Genomic DNA, 19,955 nt, shown 5'->3' on the forward strand with positions numbered 1-19,955 from the left:
TGCAGGGAACAACTCGTTATACGTTATATGAGTACGCCGTACTATTTTGGTGATGTAATTTTCAGCACATGCACTGTACGTGGACCATCGCATAAATGTAGAGCTAGCTAAACATGCGCAGCGCTCACACGTTTGCATTGGTGTAGAAGACACTTTCAGCTAGTGTAGGGCGATATGGTCATTTTTCAAATTATCATATCCTCAACCCGTGAGATCGACAATACACGATTTTATCGTGCATGGGTGGAGCGAGAGATGAGAGAGACTCTTTGTTCTTATCATAACATAACTATTTGGTGTTTTAAACCACGCAGGTGTGCGAGAGAGAGATTATGGAATCAACAATAATAAAAAATATATACTTTCAAACCTACTGATAAACTGATGTTAAATATAAAAGTACTGTATTTTTGATATAAATATATCATCACGTATTTTTGGACTGATGCGACTTATAGTTAGGTGCGACTTATAGTCCGAAAAATACGGTACTGTATTTAAGGCGTGCAACTGTCATATTGCGCGTCCTGTGACAAATTTGCCACATCTGCGCATGGAGGTTGTCAGTCTAAATGTTCTGCAAAATCACACAATGGTGAAAATCTATAGTAGATTTAATTTAAAGTTCAATAGTTTAACACTAATATTGGACATAAATGAACACGTAATATATGAAGTATTCAAAACAGATAAGTTCATATATATGGAGTAAAGATGAATTGAACTGATGCATCAGTCATACAGCTCTCTGGACCTTACGCCCCTTGATGAGCCCGACGTACCGTCACAGAAACAAGAATGAGATGCATTTTAACATAACTGTGACATTAAACTCAGTTAGCGAGGTCTCGTTTAAAATATTGCCCATATATAGGCCATTCAGATTACTTGTCAAAGTGCAATGAAATACCTTATATCTTCAAACGATGTATGTCTGTGTGTGGATGGAGACTTCTTCACTGACTACAGGCTCTAATCCTCATTTGCACATGCGTGTGTGTGTGTATGTGTGTAAAATGCGGTGCTTAATTGAAATATCTGGGCAGTTTGATAAGCAAGTTATAATAGGCCGCCTAATAAAAATTATAATAATAATAGTTCATTAATAGTATCATATATCATATATTAATATGAGCTTGACTATCGTTGGTATGATATGTTGGTATCGTCGATATCTCTGACTATCGTCGATACACAATACAGTCCGCACAACCCTACTTCCAGCCTAGAGCATTTCACACAGTCTGCTGGTTTCACTTTTGCTGTAATCATGTATGCTTGATGTTTAAAATAAATGTTGCTTATAGTGAATGCCCATATAATTTTATTTATCTTATATTTACGATTTAGTTTTAATCCAAATCCATGCACTAATGGAGCGAACAGCAATCAAGATTATTGAGTGCATGCTCTCTGACTCTCTCTCATTCTTGGTGAAAATCAGAGCGCATCATTCTCTTATTTCCCGCTGTGATGTAACCCTTGATCTCAGTTCGTTCAGGTTGTTTTCCAGAGATCGCACCTTAGCTAACAACAGGCTGGGTAGTGTTGGTGGGCTAGCATGAGCTTTTATCCTAGCATGAAGCCCTCCCCTTTTGCCTCGCTTGCATCACCTTCTTCAGGGTGCTGTTCTCGGGTCAGCTACCTTGCTCAAGCTCGGTGCTTCGGAGCCTTCCTGTTAGTGGTTGCAGTGACTGTGGGAGCGTCTAATGTGTTGTAGCTTCAGAAGTATAAGATGGTTGGCTGAATTGGGGATGTCCAGTAATGCCTGTATGTTGTACGTTAGCAAATAGAAAGACCAAACACGTCTGCCTCGGGGGGCGCCATCTTGCATCTTATATGATTAATGATAGTCGAATAGACTATTAATAATAGTAGAATAGACTGTCTGAATAATAGTCGACTAGACAAATTAATAATAGTCAGAGGAGGATCTATGACTTCTGGAAGCACCTCTTTTAGGAGCTTAGGTGGAATAGGGTCTAACATATATATTGTTGTTGGTTTAGGTTATTTGACAAGTTTATATAATTATTCCTCTCCTATAGTAGAGAATGAGTGGAACTATCTATAGTGCACTGTCTGATGCTATACTGTAGCTTACGGCTGCATGGTTACAATTTTATCTCTAATAGTATCAATCTTTGATGTAAAGTAGTTCATAAAATCATTACTGCTGTGCTGTTAGGAAATGTCAGCACCTGTTAACACTTTATTTTTTTGTTGATTTAGCCACTGTACTGAATAAATACCTGGGGTTATGTTTGTTTTTTTGGACTATGGTGTCTGGTGTCTCTATTTTCACGTCCTATATAATATAATTTGCAATAAAGAGCGTTTTCATCAGGTTTATCAGTGGGTGTGTCACTGAGTGGAGAGAACCTGTTTAATGTTTTGATCGGAATGAAATAGCGGCTTTTTGACCCACTACTATGTCGCCTCACAATCACCCAGTTGCCCTGCTGCAGAGGCACTTTAACCGGAACCAAACAATGTTCAGGACTCCCTGAACTAATCAAATCCAAAGCTGTATCTACAGCCCTAATATTCTTACTGTCCTCAATTAAAGTTTGGATGCGTGTCTCTAATTCTAAAACCTTCTCTGTCAGACTAACTATTTTCATTTGCATTTATCACATGTGAATCCCTCTTTGACGACAGTGAGAGCTAAACTGTACATGTGGCAAGTGGTGCAAACAACAATAGCAGGGGAAATAGCCATTACTCACCATGACATTTTTTCCTAATGATATACCACTTATTTTGATATTTTGTTACGGTTTGGTTTGCTGTGTTTCTCAATATTTGTAGTATGATTAATAACATTTTTATTTTAGTATAGTCAAGTGGAAAAAAAAAATAAAGATGGCAAAGACTTGTTTCTCCAATTCTAGGTGGTGTACAAAAACAACGACATACGTCTGGAACTCTCTCGGCTGGCCCGCATCGCAGACCCCAAGATGAAGCTACAAGGGGATGTGGTGTTTAAATGTGAGAATGTCCCCACACTAGACCCTATCTCTTTTGAGACACCAGAATCCTTCCTCAGCCTGCCCAAGTGGAACACCAAGCGTGTGGGCTCCATTTCCTTTGACCTCCGCACCTCAGAGCCCAATGGACTAATTCTTTTTACACAAGGTAAGCCCCAGGAGAAGAAAGATGCTCATAGCCAGAAGAGCAACAAAGTGGACTTCTTCGCTGTGGAACTTCTAGATGGAAATATCTATCTTCTGCTGGACATGGGATCAGGAACAATTAAAGTCAAAGCCACACAGAGTAAGGTCAATGACGGAGCATGGCACCATGTGGACATCCAGAGAGATGGAAGATCAGGTGAGCGGATTAATTTTCTCCAGAACATCATGTATCTTATAAGTAAAGTGTTGTTTTGTATGGAGCTCACACATGACATGCAAGAAAAATAAATAAATAAATAATGCGCATAATTTACTAATTTGTTCCCTTGATGTACTAAAACGTGCACACGATTACTATTTTGTTCCCTCACATTGCTAATTCATTCCCTCAATTTGCTAAATTGTGCTCACAATTTACTAATTTGTTCTCTTGCTTTATAAATTGTGTGCATATCGAGGGAAAGCATAAGCTAATTGTTGTGCACAATTTATAAATTGAGGGAACAAAATAGTAAATTGTGCACACAATTTATTTTCTTCCCGCGTGCCATGTGTGGTGCTCTGTAGTTTTGCACCAAACTTGGCAAAGAACTTGAATCCTTCAAATCTTCATGACATTTGTATGAGTTTGTTTGATAAATTATTATTATTATTATTATTATTATTATTATTATTATTATTATTATTATATATAATTTTTCCAAAGCACTAAATTGTTTGTAAAAGGAAGTCAATAATATAGCGCTTTCATCCACGAAAATAATCTATTCTCAATTGTAACTTAATGACATCATTCCTTTCTAAACTTCTCTGTATTAAGCACTCTTATTAGGGTTGATTCTAAATCATTTTCACAGCAGATGACAAAGTTAACAAAGTGACTTCAATAAAAAGTCATAAATTCAATAATCACATAATAAATGTCTGGATTTTTCTTTCTTTCTTTTTTTTTCTAGTCATACTACATTATCTAAAAAGAGTCATCTAAATTACATAACTGGCTACAGTTTTCATCATAAAATAATTTGTAATCAATAACAGACTACAAATCAGCATCAACAAATAATGCTTGTTTTTCACATTTCATTCAGTCTGAATTGTTTTGGTGAATAGGTTGTTTATCTGTTCAGGGATGGGGATTGGCTCCTTGTCTGATTAATAGTCATCATACAACTTGTATTTCTCATTAACAATGTGCAGTGACAAATATATAGACAAGAGACCAAGAATACTCATATAATAAAGACCAGTAGAGGAACTCAGAGTGCCCCCTCAATCTGCCAGTGCCCCTCCACACTAAACTATTGATGTTTCTATTCTGAAACTCCTGCCTGCCTGTATCCTTTAGTACATTGTGTCATAACACTCACACACACACACACACTGCATTTTTACATTCTCAAAAAACAAAACAAAACAAACAAACAAACAAATAACAAACAAAACAAAACAAAAACATTATGAATGATTTATAAGCGTGTTTCCCCATTGGTCCCAACTGTGATACCAGTCACCATGAGTCAGTGTATATTCAGGTTAAAGTCCCCACTGGAGTAGGAAAACATGTTAACACACACAAATGTGCATATATGTATATTTCTATATTTATTACACTGTTTTATATTTATTCTCACTGGTTAGCACCCTTCTGTGGTCAATTTTCTTTTTTATAATGGCTACTTTTATAATAACGGAGTACTTATTTCTGTGTGTATTTTTTTTCAGCATGTCATTATTATCTTCTTTTGGCTGAGCTTATCTTTTCTTTCTTGACGGCCTGTTTTTGTTTTGAACAGGTATCATCTCTGTGAATAGCCGCCGGACTCCATTCACTGCCAGTGGAGAGAATGAGATTCTAGACCTGGAGGGTGACCTATATCTTGGAGGTCTCCCAGATAACCGAGTTGGCCTGGTCCTTCCCACCGAACTGTGGACCGCTATGTTGAACTATGGCTATGTGGGTTGCATCCGTGATCTTTTCATAGATGGTCGCAGTAAAGACATTCGCCAAATCGCAGAGGCACAGAATGCAGTTGGAATAAAGTCATCCTGCAGCAAAGTAACAGGAAAACAGTGCGATAGCAACCCCTGCAAAAACAACGGCATCTGCAAAGAGGGCTGGAATCGCTTCATCTGTGACTGCACCGCTACCGGATACTGGGGTCGTACCTGTGAGAGAGGTGAGTGATGCTATTGTTAGTGTTGTGTAACCTGACTTACTTCCTGTTTTTTGTCTGTGGATGGAACAGGATTTAATATAAGATGATTTAAAATATCTGAACTTATACCAATATGATTCCTTTGCAAATGCCTTCTGACAAGATGCAGGAATTCATTCAACCCGATCCCCAAAGTGCATTATAGGTATTCTCTAGCCATATACACCAGTTGTACAGTAATTATTGCAGTGCATCATTGGATTTAATAGATAATATCCACTATGGTTCCAGCCACCACCAAAATGGCTGTCCCCTGAAATAACACACTATATAAGGGTATAGCAAGCAGTTTCAACAAAGACTCTGATTAATGACTTGGTGGTTATGTTTGAACATGTGTATACAATATTTATATGGTATTTAGTATAAAAACTGCTCTGTCTGCACTGACCCCAAAAACTTTTTTCATGCTCACTTAAATATGTATGAATGTTTTTGTATTTTATATATATATATATATATATATATATATATATATATATATATATATATATATATATATATATATATATATATATATATATATATATAAAATACAAAAACATTTAAACAATGTGGGTTTAAATATGTATGAATGTTTTTGTATTTTATATATATATATATATATATATATATATATATATATATATATATATATATATATATATATATATATATATATATATAAAATACAAAAACATTCATACATATTTAAGTGAGCATGAAAAAAGTTTTTGGGGTCAGTGCAGACAGAGCAGTTTTTATACTAAATACCATATAAATATTGTATACACATGTTCAAACATAACCACCAAGTCATTAATCAGAGTCTTTGTTGAAACTGCTTGCTATACCCTTATATAGTGTGTTATTTCAGGGGACAGCCATTTTGGTGGTGGCTATATATATATATATTTATTTGCAATAGCACAAGAACACTTCAATCAATATGTCTTTGGTGAATATGTCAATTCTGTTACAGACAAACTGTATGTCAAGTCAGGTCAAATATACAATAGGGTTTCATACAATGCAGACTGTTTCAAAGCTGCTTCACGTTAATAAAACAGGGAAATAGCACTGTTAGTGTGGTAAAATTAATAAATGATGATGTCACTACAAACTCTGATTAAGTGCTACACTTAAAGTAACACAAGTATTTAATAGTCTGTTATGCATGTAATGTACATATATAAAGTGATTAAATGAGTCATTAGGTTCACTTACAATGTTGGTATGAATTTTACATCAAAACCTTTCATAAATTAGAAATAAAAGGACATTTCCTACCCTGGTTTTAGCCCGCTCTGTTTGAAGGGGCATGTTTGCTGTGAGATTTCAGTGGAATAGCTATGATTGGGTAATATTTTTGCATATGAAATAAGTATTACATATCAAGCTCGCTCATTATAGATCTACTCCCATCGCTTGAAATGTTGCACTGATGATACTGTAGCCGATGACAGACTGTTATGCACAATGCAGTTATCTCTTCTTTGCAACTCGAGTTTTGCACTTTCACAAATGCTTACATCATAACTAACTGTGCAAACACAATGTAAATGTGTGCATGTAGACTGTGTCATTGAATATAAACTTGTGCTGTGTAATGACAGCTCCAGCTATTATAAAAGAAGCATTCTTTAATAGCTTACTGTATATAATTTAATCACAATTTAAATAACTGATTATTTTCAGGCTACTAAGAAAAACAATGTGTAGGTCAGGTCAAGTCACCTTTATTTATATAGCGCTTTTAAGAATATTGATTGTAACAGAGCAACTGAACAGCATTAAATAGGAAAGTAGTGTGTCAGTAAAGCAAAAAGGCAGTTCATCATCGAATTCAATAATGTCATCATCCAGCTCAATTCAGTTTAAATAGTATCTGTGCTTCAAGTCAACAAAATCGCTGTAAATGAAGTGTCCCCAACTAAGCAAGCCAGAGGTGACAGCGGCAAGGAACCAAAACTCCATCGCTGACAGAATGGAGAAAAAACTTTGGGAGAAACCAGCCTCAGACGGGTGGCCAGTAGGGGTGTAACGATTCACTCATTTTCTCGATGCATCGATTACAAACGCTGTCGATTCATATGCATCAATCTTGAAACATGTGTCTAAATCATACGCACAGTTCCATTGAATGATAAATGTGTTTAAACAATGTGGGTGAACCGAATATATGAAGGAAACTGTTAAAATTAACCACAGCATTAACAACGACCTTGAAATAAGAGCGCGATATTTATCTGATAATCAGATGCATGAAAGTAGCGTTTGTTTTATTAGCAAACAGACATCTGGCGCGTTTTCTCTCAGAATCATTCGCTGACGGAGAGCAAAGTCGTGGTTAGTGTCGGACTCCCAATCGAAGGGTTGTGAGTTCGAGTCTCGGGCCGGACGGAATTGTGGGTGGGGGTAGTGCATGTACAGTTCTCTCTCCACCTTCAATACCACGACTTAGGTGCCCTTGAGCAAGGCATCGAACCCCCAACTGCTCCCCGGGCGCCGCAGCATAAATGGCTGCCCACTGCTCCGGGTGTGTGTGTGTTCACTGCTCTGTGTGTGTGCATTTCGGATGGGTTAAATGCAGAGCACAAATTCTGAGTATGGGTCACCATACTTGGCTGAATGTCACTTTCACTTTCACTTCACTTTCACTTTCAAGTTAAATAGAGATGAAGACGTTTTCACACTGAAAGAGAAGCGATCTCGCTCTCTTAGACGTGCCAGGCTATGTCTGCAGCTAAACTGAATAAAAGCAGAATGAACTGATGAAACTAAAAAAAAAAAAAAAAACCACAAAAAATTTATGAATGATGCAGTGCTAGTTGACATTTATTACAGTACAGAAACTATAAAGTATATTTTCTACCTTATTCTGTGCAGAAATTTTAAATAATTGCCTAGTATATAAAACAATCATAAAATTGCCATTAGGAAAAAAATATCGATTACAAATGATTGATTATTGTCCAGCAGTGTATATGATTTATTACAGCTAATTAAAAGTAATTTAAAAAGAAGATAATTCCTTGTAAAAAAATAAATACAAATAAAATAATAATAATAATAATAATAATAATAATAATAATAATAATAATAATAATAATAATAATAATAATAATAATTATTATTATTATTATTATTATATAGGCTATATACATAAAAAGATTGTATTTGACATTTCTGTCACTTCTGAAATTATGGCAACGCCACTGGTGTGACAAAATGTTAGCTTATACATAATACTCTTAAAGCTCTTTTTATAAAACTTGGCTTACATACATTTTTATGTATGCCATGTCGCATCATTAAAATAGCATTTAACAATGGACAAATTTTTTCTAACCTATGGTTCTCTAACCATAAATGCTACTGTAATTTGCCCCCTGACTAAGCATTTAAAGAATTTAGTAGAAGCATTTAAATAATCTCGTGAATGCACTTAAAGAATGCAGAATTGAATCGTTATAATCGAATAGAATCGAATTTAATTGTGAATCGAATCGAAAACCTATTAATTGTAATCGAATCGAATCGCTGCCTTCCCAAAGATTCACAGACCTAGTGGCCAGTTTTCTCTGACCAGATGAAACCAGCAGTTCAATTCCAGACTGCAGCAAAGTCTCATTGTGCAGAATAATCATCTGTTTCCTGTGGTCTTGTCCCAGTGGCAATCTAGGAGACAAGGTCTTGACTATGGAACTGTCTATGGGGATAATGGAGTTGTCTCCACTGACATTCAGGGCTGTAGAGGTCCTCTCTAGGTGCTGATCCACCATCTGGTCTGGATACATACTGGATTAACTAAAAGACTGCAATAACTATCTGATCTGTAAACAGACTGGATCTGGTGGCTACGGTAACCTCGGAATAAGAGAGAAACAGACTGATATTAGCATAGATGCTATTCTTCTAATGATGCAGCAAGTACATCGGGTGTTATGGGAAGTGTTCCTGCTTCCGGTTTTCCTAATTAATGCAGCCTAAAAAATCCTTAAAAGTTTTGAATATTAGAAATGTGTTAGTTATTTTAATTTAGCTGACGCTTTTATCCAAAGAAACTTACAATTGCTATGTCAGAGGTCGCACACCTCTGGAGCAACTAGTGGTTCAGTGTCTTGCTCAGGGACACATTGGTGTCTCAAAGTGGATTCGAACCCGGTTCTCTCACACCAAAGACATGTGTCTTATCCACTGCGCCAACACCACCCAAGAGCAGCTCAAACCTGGTCTAAAGTCTGGCGCAATGTTTTTTCTTTGTTATTTAATGAACATAGAAGCTACTTATTAAACACAGGGATGCACAGCAGCACACAAACATGCCAAATATGAAAAATTAAAGGATTGCAATGCATAAGAATTTTTTTGTATCCATGACCCCTTTAATTGGATTTTAAGAATCATATGTTTTGCAGATCCATATGAAAATCTTAGCAAAGTCCCTAATGACAAGTTTTATTTTTTATTTTTATTTATTAGGGGCCAAGCACCGAAGGTGCGTAGGCACCTATTGTTTTCGTTGGCGTTATTATTAGGGGCCAAGCACCGAAGGTGCGAGGCACCTATTGTTTTTGTTGGCGTTCTTATTAGGGGCCAAGCACCGAAGGTGCGTAGGCACCTATTGTTTTCGTTGGCGTTATTATTATTCTTCTTCTTCTTCTTCTTCCGCCGCAAGTCTATGGCAGCCCATAGAACCGTTTGCGGGAAAGTTGTATAATTTGGCACACTGATAGAGGACAGTCCCAACATTAACTATAGCAAATTTGAAGCCTCTAACTCCTACTCTCTAGCGCCACCACTTGTCCAAACTTTCAATGTTTGTATGCTAATAACTTTTGAACCGTAAGCCAGAAAATGGAAATTCTTTTTTCCTCTGAATCCTTGGCTCAGGCCAAGTCGAATGAACCCTAAAATTCAAAAATCGCAAGGTTTAGTTTTTTCGCTATTTTCAATTATTCGAAAAACCTACTTTTTCGAACTCGTCCTAGACGGTTAGTCCGATTGCCACGAAAATTGGCTCAGATCATCTTCAGACCATGCTGGCAAAAAGTTATGGAATTCAAGTTGATTCGTCCAACTGTTGTCGAATGACACGTAAACAAATTTGACGAAAAGCACGCAAACATGCACGTGAGGCTATATCCCGGCAACGGTTTGTCATATTGAGACCAAACTTGGCGTGTGTTATAACAAGCATGAACTGAGACTACCTGCTGTGTTTCGACACAGCGCCACCTAGTGGTCAGGAGATATGAAAAATGCATATTTTGGCTTATAACTACTGAATGGTTTGGCCAAAAATCACACAACTGGTCTCTTTAGATTCAGTGAGTCATGTCGAGTCGAATGATATCCAATTTTCCTGTGTCGGCCATTTTAGGCGTCGGCCATTTTGAATTATGTTTCAAAATGCTGTATTTTTTGAACGCAACATCGTATCGTTTCGCAAATAATTACAAAAATATTCGGCTCCATGCCCTGAAGGTACTCAAAAAGTTTGGTGGCAGCGCCACCTTGTGGCCAATAGTTATAATGAAATATCACATAAACGCTAATAACTTTTGAATAAATTAGTCTATTAAAATTAAAATGGTCTCGCTATATTCTGTGGGTCATGCCGAGAGTATTGATACCAATAATGTGAAAATTGGCCTTACTTCCTGTCCGCCATTTTGCTTAATGTTGAAAACCTACTTTTTCGAACTCCTCCTAGACCGTTAGCCCAATTTTCACCAAATTTGACGTGAATCATCTTCAGACCATGCTGGCAAAAAGTTATGGATTTTGTGTCGATATACGTAACGGTTCTCATTTAGCGCATCAACAAATTTGCTGGAAGGGTGCCAAAATGCATTTGAGGCTGTATCTCTGCAACACTTTGACATATTTGCACCAAACTTTGTATGTGTCATCGCCACCTCACACTGACCATGCCACATAAATTTGGTAACAGCGCCACCTATTGGTCAAGAGTAATAAACCATTCATTAACCATGAGTAATTACACTTTTTAAAATGCTAATAACTTTTTAGTCCATTAGCCTATTGCAAAGAAACTGGGCTCAAAATATTCCCTGGCTTATGCCGATAACATAGATACCAAATATGCCAGTGTTTACTGAAGTTCCGGTCCACCATTTTGATTTATGTGGAAAACCTACTTTTTCGAACTCCTCATGAACCGTATGTCCAATTTTCACCAAATTCGAATCAGATGATCTTCAGACTATGTTGACACAAAGTTATGGATTTTGTGTCGATAGACAAAACCGTTTTTGCATACCAAAGCGACGAAGTTGAAACACAATGACAAAATGACACTTGAGGCTGCATCTCTGGAATGCTGTGGCATATTAACACCAAACTTTGTGTGTGTCATTGAAAAGTCAGACAGAGTACACCAAATTGATTTCATAACAGTGCCACCTATTGGTCAAACTTTATAAGCCAAGTAATCATGCTACTAGAGGTGGTATTATGATTTTTTTTTTGCCATTTCAATTACAATAATTCCAAAATTACTGTTATTGCTCATTAATGTATTTGGTGTGATGCTTCATGCCATGCTTAGCTCCTACATTTGCCGTTGGAGTGCTTGGCCCCGTAATTGCTGCTTGCAGCTATATTTAGGGGCCAAGCACCGAAGGTGCGAGGCACCTATTGTTTTTGTTCCGGTTCTTCTTATTATTATTAGGGGCCAAGCACCGAAGGTGCGTAGGCACCTATTGTTTTCGTTGGCGTTATTAGGGGCCAAGCACCGAAGGTGCGTAGGCACCTATTGTTTTCGTTGGCGTTATTATTATTATTCTTCTTCTTCTTCCGCCGCAAGTCTATGGCAGCCCATAGAACCGATTGCGGGAAAGTTGTATAATTTGGCACACTGATAGAGGACAGTCCCAACATTAACTATAGCAAATTTGAAGCCTCTAACTCCTACTCTCTAGCGCCACCACTTGTCCAAACTTTCAATGTTTGTATGCTAATAACTTTTGAACCGTAAGCCAGAAAATGGAAATTCTTTTTTCCTCTGAATCCTTGGCTCAGGCCAAGTCGAATGAACCCTAAAATTCAAAAATCGCAAGGTTTAGTTTTTTCGCTATTTTCAATTATTCGAAAAACCTACTTTTTCGAACTCGTCCTAGACGGTTAGTCCGATTGCCACGAAAATTGGCTCAGATCATCTTCAGACCATGCTGGCAAAAAGTTATGGAATTCAAGTTGATTCGTCCAACCGTTGTCGAATGACACGTAAACTAATTTGACGAAATGCACGGAAAAATGCACGTGAGGCTATATCTCGGCAACAGTTTGTCATATTGAGACCAAACTTGGTGTGTGTTTTAACAAGCATGAACTGAGACTACCTGCAGTGTTTCGACACAGCGCCACCTAGTGGTCAGGAGATATGAAAAATGCATATTTTGGCTTATAACTTCTGAATGGTTTGGCCAAAAATCACACAACTGGTCTCTTTAGATTCAGTGAGTCATCTCGAGTCGAATGATATCCAATTTTCCTGTGTCGGCCATTTTAGGCGTCGGCCATTTTGAATTATGTTTCAAAATGCTGTATTTTTTGAACGCAGCATCGTATCGTTTCGCAAATAATTACAAAAATATTCGGCTCCATGCCCTGAAGGTACTCAAAAAGTTTGGTGGCAGCGCCACCTTGTGGCCAATAGTTATAATGAAATATCACATAAACGCTAATAACTTTTGAATAAATTAGTCTATTAAAATTAAAATGGTCTCGCTATATTCTGTGGGTCATGCCGAGAGTATTGATACCAATAATGTGAAAATTGGCCTTACTTCCTGTCCGCCATTTTGCTTAATGTTGAAAACCTACTTTTTCGAACTCCTCCTAGACCGTTAGCCCAATTTTCACCAAATTTGACGTGAATCATCTTCAGACCATGCTGGCAAAAAGTTATGGATTTTGTGTCGATATACGTAACGGTTCTCATTTAGCGCATCAACGAATTTGCTGGAAGGGTGCCAAAATGCATTTGAGGCTGTATCTCTGCAACACTTTGACATATTTGCACCAAACTTTGTATGTGTCATCGCCACCTCACACTGACCATGCCACATAAATTTGGTAACAGCGCCACCTATTGGTCAAGAGTAATAAACCATTCATTAACCATGAGTAATTACACTTTTTAAAATGCTAATAACTTTTTAGTCCATTAGCCTATTGCAACGAAACTGGGCTCAAAATATTCCCTGGCTTATGCCGATAACATAGATACCAAATATGCCAGTGTTTACTGAAGTTCCGGTCCACCATTTTGATTTATGTGGAAAACCTACTTTTTCGAACTCCTCATGAACCGTATGTCCAATTTTCACCAAATTCGAATCAGATGATCTTCAGACTATGTTGACACAAAGTTATGGATTTTGTGTCGATAGACAAAACCGTTTTCGCATACCAAAGCGACGAAGTTGAAACACAATGACAAAATGACACTTGAGGCTGCATCTCTGGAATGCTGTGGCATATTAACACCAAACTTTGTGTGTGTCATTGAAAAGTCAAACAGAGTACACCAAATTGATTTCATAACAGGGCCACCTATTGGTCAAACTTTATAAGCCAAGTAATCATGCTACTAGAGGTGGTATTATGATTTTTTTTTTTGCCATTTCAATTACAATAATTCCAAAATTACTGTTATTGCTCATTAATGTATTTGGTGTGATGCTTCATGCCATGCTTAGCTCCTACATTTGCCGTTGGAGTGCTTGGCCCCGTAATTGCTGCTTGCAGCTATATTTATTATTCTTCTTCTTCTTCTTCTTCTTCCGCCGCAAGTCTATGGCAGCCCATAGAACCGTTTGCGGGAAAGTTGTATAATTTGGCACACTGATAGAGGACAGTCCCAACATTAACTATAGCAAATTTGAAGCCTCTAACTCCTACTCTCTAGCGCCACCACTTGTCCAAACTTTCAATGTTTGTATGCTAATCACTTTTGAACCGTAAGCCAGAAAATGGAAATTCTTTTTTCCTCTGAATCCTTGGCTCAGGCCAAGTCGAATGAACCCTAAAATTCAAAAATCGCAAGGTTTAGTTTTTTCGCTATTTTCAATTATTCGAAAAACCTACTTTTTCGAACTCGTCCTAGACGGTTAGTCCGATTGCCACGAAAATTGGCTCAGATCATCTTCAGACCATGCTGGCAAAAAGTTATGGAATTCAAGTTGATTCGTCCAACTGTTGTCGAATGACACGTAAACAAATTTGACGAAAAGCACGCAAACATGCACGTGAGGCTATATCCCGGCAACGGTTTGTCATATTGAGACCAAACTTGGCGTGTGTTATAACAAGCATGAACTGAGACTACCTGCTGTGTTTCGACACAGCGCCACCTAGTGGTCAGGAGATATGAAAAATGCATATTTTGGCTTATAACTACTGAATGGTTTGGTCAAAAATCACACAACTGGTCTCTTTAGATTCAGTGAGTCATGTCGAGTCGAATGATATCCAATTTTCCTGTGTCGGCCATTTTAGGCGTCGGCCATTTTGAATTATGTTTCAAAATGCTGTATTTTTTGAACGCAGCATCGTATCGTTTCGCAAATAATTACAAAAATATTCGGCTCCATGCCCTGAAGGTACTCAAAAAGTTTGGTGGCAGCGCCACCTTGTGGCCAATAGTTATAATGAAATATCACATAAACGCTAATAACTTTTGAATAAATTAGTCTATTAAAATTAAAATGGTCTTGCTATATTCTGTGGGTCATGCCGAGAGTATTGATACCAATAATGTGAAAATTGGCCTTACTTCCTGTCCGCCATTTTGCTTAATGTTGAAAACCTACTTTTTCGAACTCCTCCTAGACCGTTAGCCCAATTTTCACCAAATTTGACGTGAATCATCTTCAGACCATGCTGGCAAAAAGTTATGGATTTTGTGTGGATATATACGTAACGGTTCTCATTTAGCGCATCAACGACTTTGCTGGAAGGGTGCCAAAATGCATTTGAGGCTGTATCTCTGCAACACTTTGACATATTTGCACCAAACTTTGTATGTGTCATCGCCACCTCACACTGACCATGCCACATAAATTTGGTAACAGCGCCACCTATTGGTCAAGAGTAATAAACCATTCATTAACCATGAGTAATTACACTTTTTAAAATGCTAATAACTTTTTAGTCCATTAGCCTATTGCAACGAAACTGGGCTCAAAATATTCCCTGGCTTATGCCGATAACATAGATACCAAATATGCCAGTGTTTAATGAAGTTCCGGTCCACCATTTTGATTTATGTGGAAAACCTACTTTTTAGAACTCCTCATGAACCGTATGTCCAATTTTCACCAAATTCGAATCAGATGATCTTCAGACTATGTTGACACAAAGTTATGGATTTTGTGTCGATAGACAAAACCGTTTTCGCATACCAAAGCGACGAAGTTGAAACACAATGACAAAATGACACTTGAGGCTGCATCTCTGGTATGCTGTGGCATATTAACACCAAACTTTGTGTGTGTCATTGAAAAGTCAAACAGAGTACACCAAATTGATTTCATAACAGTGCCACCTATTGGTCAAACTTTATAAGCCAAGTAATCATGCTACTAGAGGTGGTATTATGATTTTTTTTTTGCCATTTCAATTACAATAATTCCAAAATTACTGTTATTGCTCATTAATGTATTTGGTGTGATGCTTCATGCCATGCTTAGCTCCTACATTTGCCGTTGGAGTGCTTGGCCCCGTAATTGCTGCTTGCAGCTATATTTATTATTATTATTATTCTTCCGACTGGGAGTCTATGGCAGCCCATAGAACCGAATGCGGGAAAGTTGTAATGGTTTGACATTCTGATAGAGGACAGTGCCAACATTAAGTACACCAATTTTGGTGTGTCTAAGTCAATCCCTCTAGCGCCACCAACTGTCCAAAATTTCACTTTAATTTTGTTAATAACTTTTTAACCCTAAGGCCAATCAACGAAATTCTTTTTTCCTCTAATTTCTGAGCTCATGTCGATTCGACTAAACCCTACAAAGTCATTGTGCGTCATAGAAATATGGCCGCCAATTTGAATTTTTTGAAAAACCTACTTTTTCGAACTCTTCCTAGACGGTTTGTCCGATTCACACGAAAATTTAACCATATAATCCTCAGGCAGTGCTGACTAAAAGTTATGCAAATCAAATTGATTCGTCAAACCGTTTTCTATAAACGCTCTAACAAATTTTACGTAGTGCTTACAAAAACAGTCGTAAGGCTGTATCTCGGCAACGACTTATCCTATTCAGACCAAACTTGGTACATGTCATAACAAGCATGACCTGAGGCAACATGCTGTGTTTGGGCGCAGCGCCACCTACTGGTCCAGAGATATGAAAAAGTACTATTTTTGATTATAACTTCTGAACAGTTTGTCCAAAAATCATAACATTGGTCTTGTTAGATTCAGGGCAACATGCCGAGTCGACTGATATCCAATTTGACCATTTCGGCCATTTTGACTGTCGGCCATTTTGAATTTTGTGCTAAAATGCTGTATTTTAAGAACGCATCAACTGATTGTTACGAAACTTGGTATGGGTCATCAGCACATTGTCCCGAAGGAGTGTGAGAAGTTTCGAAACAGCGCCACCTAGTGGTGATCTTATTTTTTTAAATGCTTATAACTTTGGGTGTGGTCGACTTATTTTCACGAGACTCATCAAATTGGACTCCTGAAACCTTACCGAGTCCTACGATACCAAACATGCTAGGTTTTGCCTTACGGTTTGTGTATCGTTGTGATTTAGCGCTTAAAAAACATTTGGCTATATCTTCGAAACCGCTTGTCTGATCGAGACGAAACCACCATCAGAAGAAGGAAACATAGGTCGATAGCTATACACCAATGCCCAAATGCCAAAATATTGATAGTAAGGGGTAGTAATATTCAATCAAAGTCAAGAGTCAGTCGTTTTTTACGTGATTTTTCATATAAATGTCTATAACTCTGAAGTGAATTGAGATATTTTCACCAAAATTGACACACATATGTATGGGCTCACTCTGAGCACACATAAAAAAAATGGTGGGATTGAGCCTCTTGGTGGCGCTATAATAGAATGAAACATGAAATTCTCATTGACTTCAATACAGTTTTGTTAAATAAAATTCTATACTAAACAAATGCATTGGTGTAATATTCCGAAACTCAGAATATGCCAACCACACCATCCCCTGAAGGTACTCAAAATATTTTGAAACAGCGCCACCTAGTGGTCAAAAGTTATAACTCAATTTACATAAAGGCTAATAACTTTTGAATTAATCTGGCTATTGACATCATGCTGGTCTTTTTAGATTCCTTGGGTCAAGTCGAGAACATAAAATACAAAGTTTACCTTATTTGGCTGAACTCCCTGTCCGCCATTTTGATTAATGTTGAAAACCTACATTTTCAAACTCCTCCTAGACCGTTAGTCCGATTTTCACCAAATTTGACGTGGATCATTTTCGGACCATTCTGGCAAAAAGTTATGGATTTTGTGTCCATATAAGAAACGGTTCTCATTTAGGGCATCAAAAAATCTGCTGGAAGGGTGCCAAAATGCGTTTGAGGCTGTATCTCTGCAATGCTTTGACATATTTGCACCAAACTTTGTATGTGTCATCGTCACCTCACACTGACCATTACAAACTAATTTGGTAACAGTGCCACCTATTGGTTACACGTGAAAAGCCAATAAATCCTATACTAGTTGTTGTGTTTATAGTTTTCAAGCCATTTTGCCTAAAATAATCTTAAAACTGTCTTAATTACTCATTCCTGCCGTTCGTCTGAAGCTTGCTTCTGTAGTGCTTGGCCCCGTTATTGCTGCTTGCAGCTATATTTAGGGGCCAAGCACCGAAGGTGCGTAGGCACCTATTGTAATCGTTGGCGTTATTAGGGGCCAAGCACCGAAGGTGCGTAGGACCCTCTTGTTTTTGTTGGCGTTCTTATTATTATTATTATTATTATTATTCTTCCGACTGGGCGTCTATGGCAGCCCATAGAACCGAATGCGGGAAAGTTGTAATGGTTTGACATTCTGATAGAGGACAGTGCCAACATTAAGTACACCAATTTTGGTGTGTCTAAGTCAATCCCTCTAGCGCCACCAACTGTCCAAAATTTCACTTTAATTTTGTTAATAACTTTTTAACCCTAAGGCCAATCAACGAAATTCTTTTTTCCTCTGATTTCTGAGCTCATGCCGATTCGATTGCACCCTACGAAGTCATTTCCGTCATAGAAATATGACCGCCATTTTGAATTTCTTTAAAAATCTACTTTTTCGAACTCGTCCTAGACGGTTTGTCCGATTCACACGAAAATTAAACCATATCATCCTCAGGCAGTGCTGACCAAAAGTTATGCAAATCAAATTGATTCGTCAAACCGTTTTCGATAAACGCTCTAACAAATTTTATGTAGTGCTTACAAAAAACAGTCGTAAGCTGTATCTCGGCAACGACTTATCCTATTCAGACCAAACTTGGTACATGTCATAACAAGCATGACCTGAGGCAACATGCTGTGATTGGGCGCAGCGCCACCTACTGATCCGGAGATATGAAAAACTGCTATTTTTGCTTATAACTTCTGAACAGTTTGTCCAAAAATCATAACATTGGTCTTGTTAGATTCAGGGCAACATGCCGAGTCGACTGATATCCAATTTGACCATTTCGGCCATTTTGACTGTCGGCCATTTTGAATTTTGTGCTAAAATGCTGTATTTCGAACACATCAACGGATTGTTACGAAACATGTATGGGTCATCAGCACAATGTCCTGAAGGAGTATGAGAAAGTTTCGAAACAGCGCCACCTAGTGGTGATCTTCTATTGTTTAAATGCTTATAACTGGGGTGTGGTCGACTTATTTTCACGAGACTCATCAAATTGGACTCCTGAAACCTTACCGAGTCCTACGATACCAAACATGCTAGGTTTTGCCTTACGGTTTGTGTAGCGTTGTGATTTAGCGCTTAAAAAACATTTGGCTATATCTTCGAAACCGCTTGTCTGATCGAGACGAAACCACCGTCAGAAGTTCGGAAACATAGGTCGATAGCTATACGCCAATGCCCAAATGCAAAAAATATTGATAGTAAGGGTAGTAATATTCAATCAAAGTCAAGAGTCAGTCAATTTTTACGTGTTTTTTCATGTAAATGTCTATAACTCTGAAGTGAATTGAGATATTTTCACCAAATTGACACGCATATGTATGGGCTCACTCTGATGACACATAAAGAAAATGGTGGGACTGAGCCTCTTGGTGGCGCTATAATAGAACAAAACATGAAATTCCCATTGACTTCAATACAGTTTTGTGAAATAAAACTATCTATACTAAACAAATGCATTGGTTGTAATATTCGAAACTCAGAATGTGCCAACAACACCATCCCCTGAAGGTACTCAAAATATTTTGAAACACAGCCACCTAGTGTCAAAAGTTATAACTCAATTTACATAAAGGCTAATAACTTTTGAAAGATCTGGCTATTGACATGACGCTGATCTTAATAGATTCCTTGGGTCAAGCCGAGAACATAGATATCAAGTTTTCCTTATTTGG

At 37.6% G+C, this 19,955-nt stretch overlaps 1 protein-coding gene across 1 annotated transcript in view; it reads left to right on the forward strand.

The window, feature by feature from the left end:
- Window positions 1–5,317, forward strand: part of LOC113096931 (neurexin-3b-like) — a gene marked incomplete at its 3' end in the record, with an annotated part of 50,354 nt that extends 45,037 nt beyond the window's left edge. Inside the window, exons 6-7 of the mRNA XM_026262142.1 lie at window positions 2,895–3,333; window positions 4,934–5,317. Coding sequence (XP_026117927.1) covers window positions 2,895–3,333; window positions 4,934–5,317 — 823 coding nt within the window. The remainder of the gene's footprint in view (window positions 1–2,894; window positions 3,334–4,933) is intronic.
- Window positions 5,318–19,955: the final 14,638 nt, after the last annotated feature.

This window comes from Carassius auratus, unplaced genomic scaffold (assembly GCF_003368295.1).
Source record: "Carassius auratus strain Wakin unplaced genomic scaffold, ASM336829v1 scaf_tig00216038, whole genome shotgun sequence".
NCBI classification, from domain to species: Eukaryota; Metazoa; Chordata; class Actinopteri; order Cypriniformes; family Cyprinidae; genus Carassius; species Carassius auratus.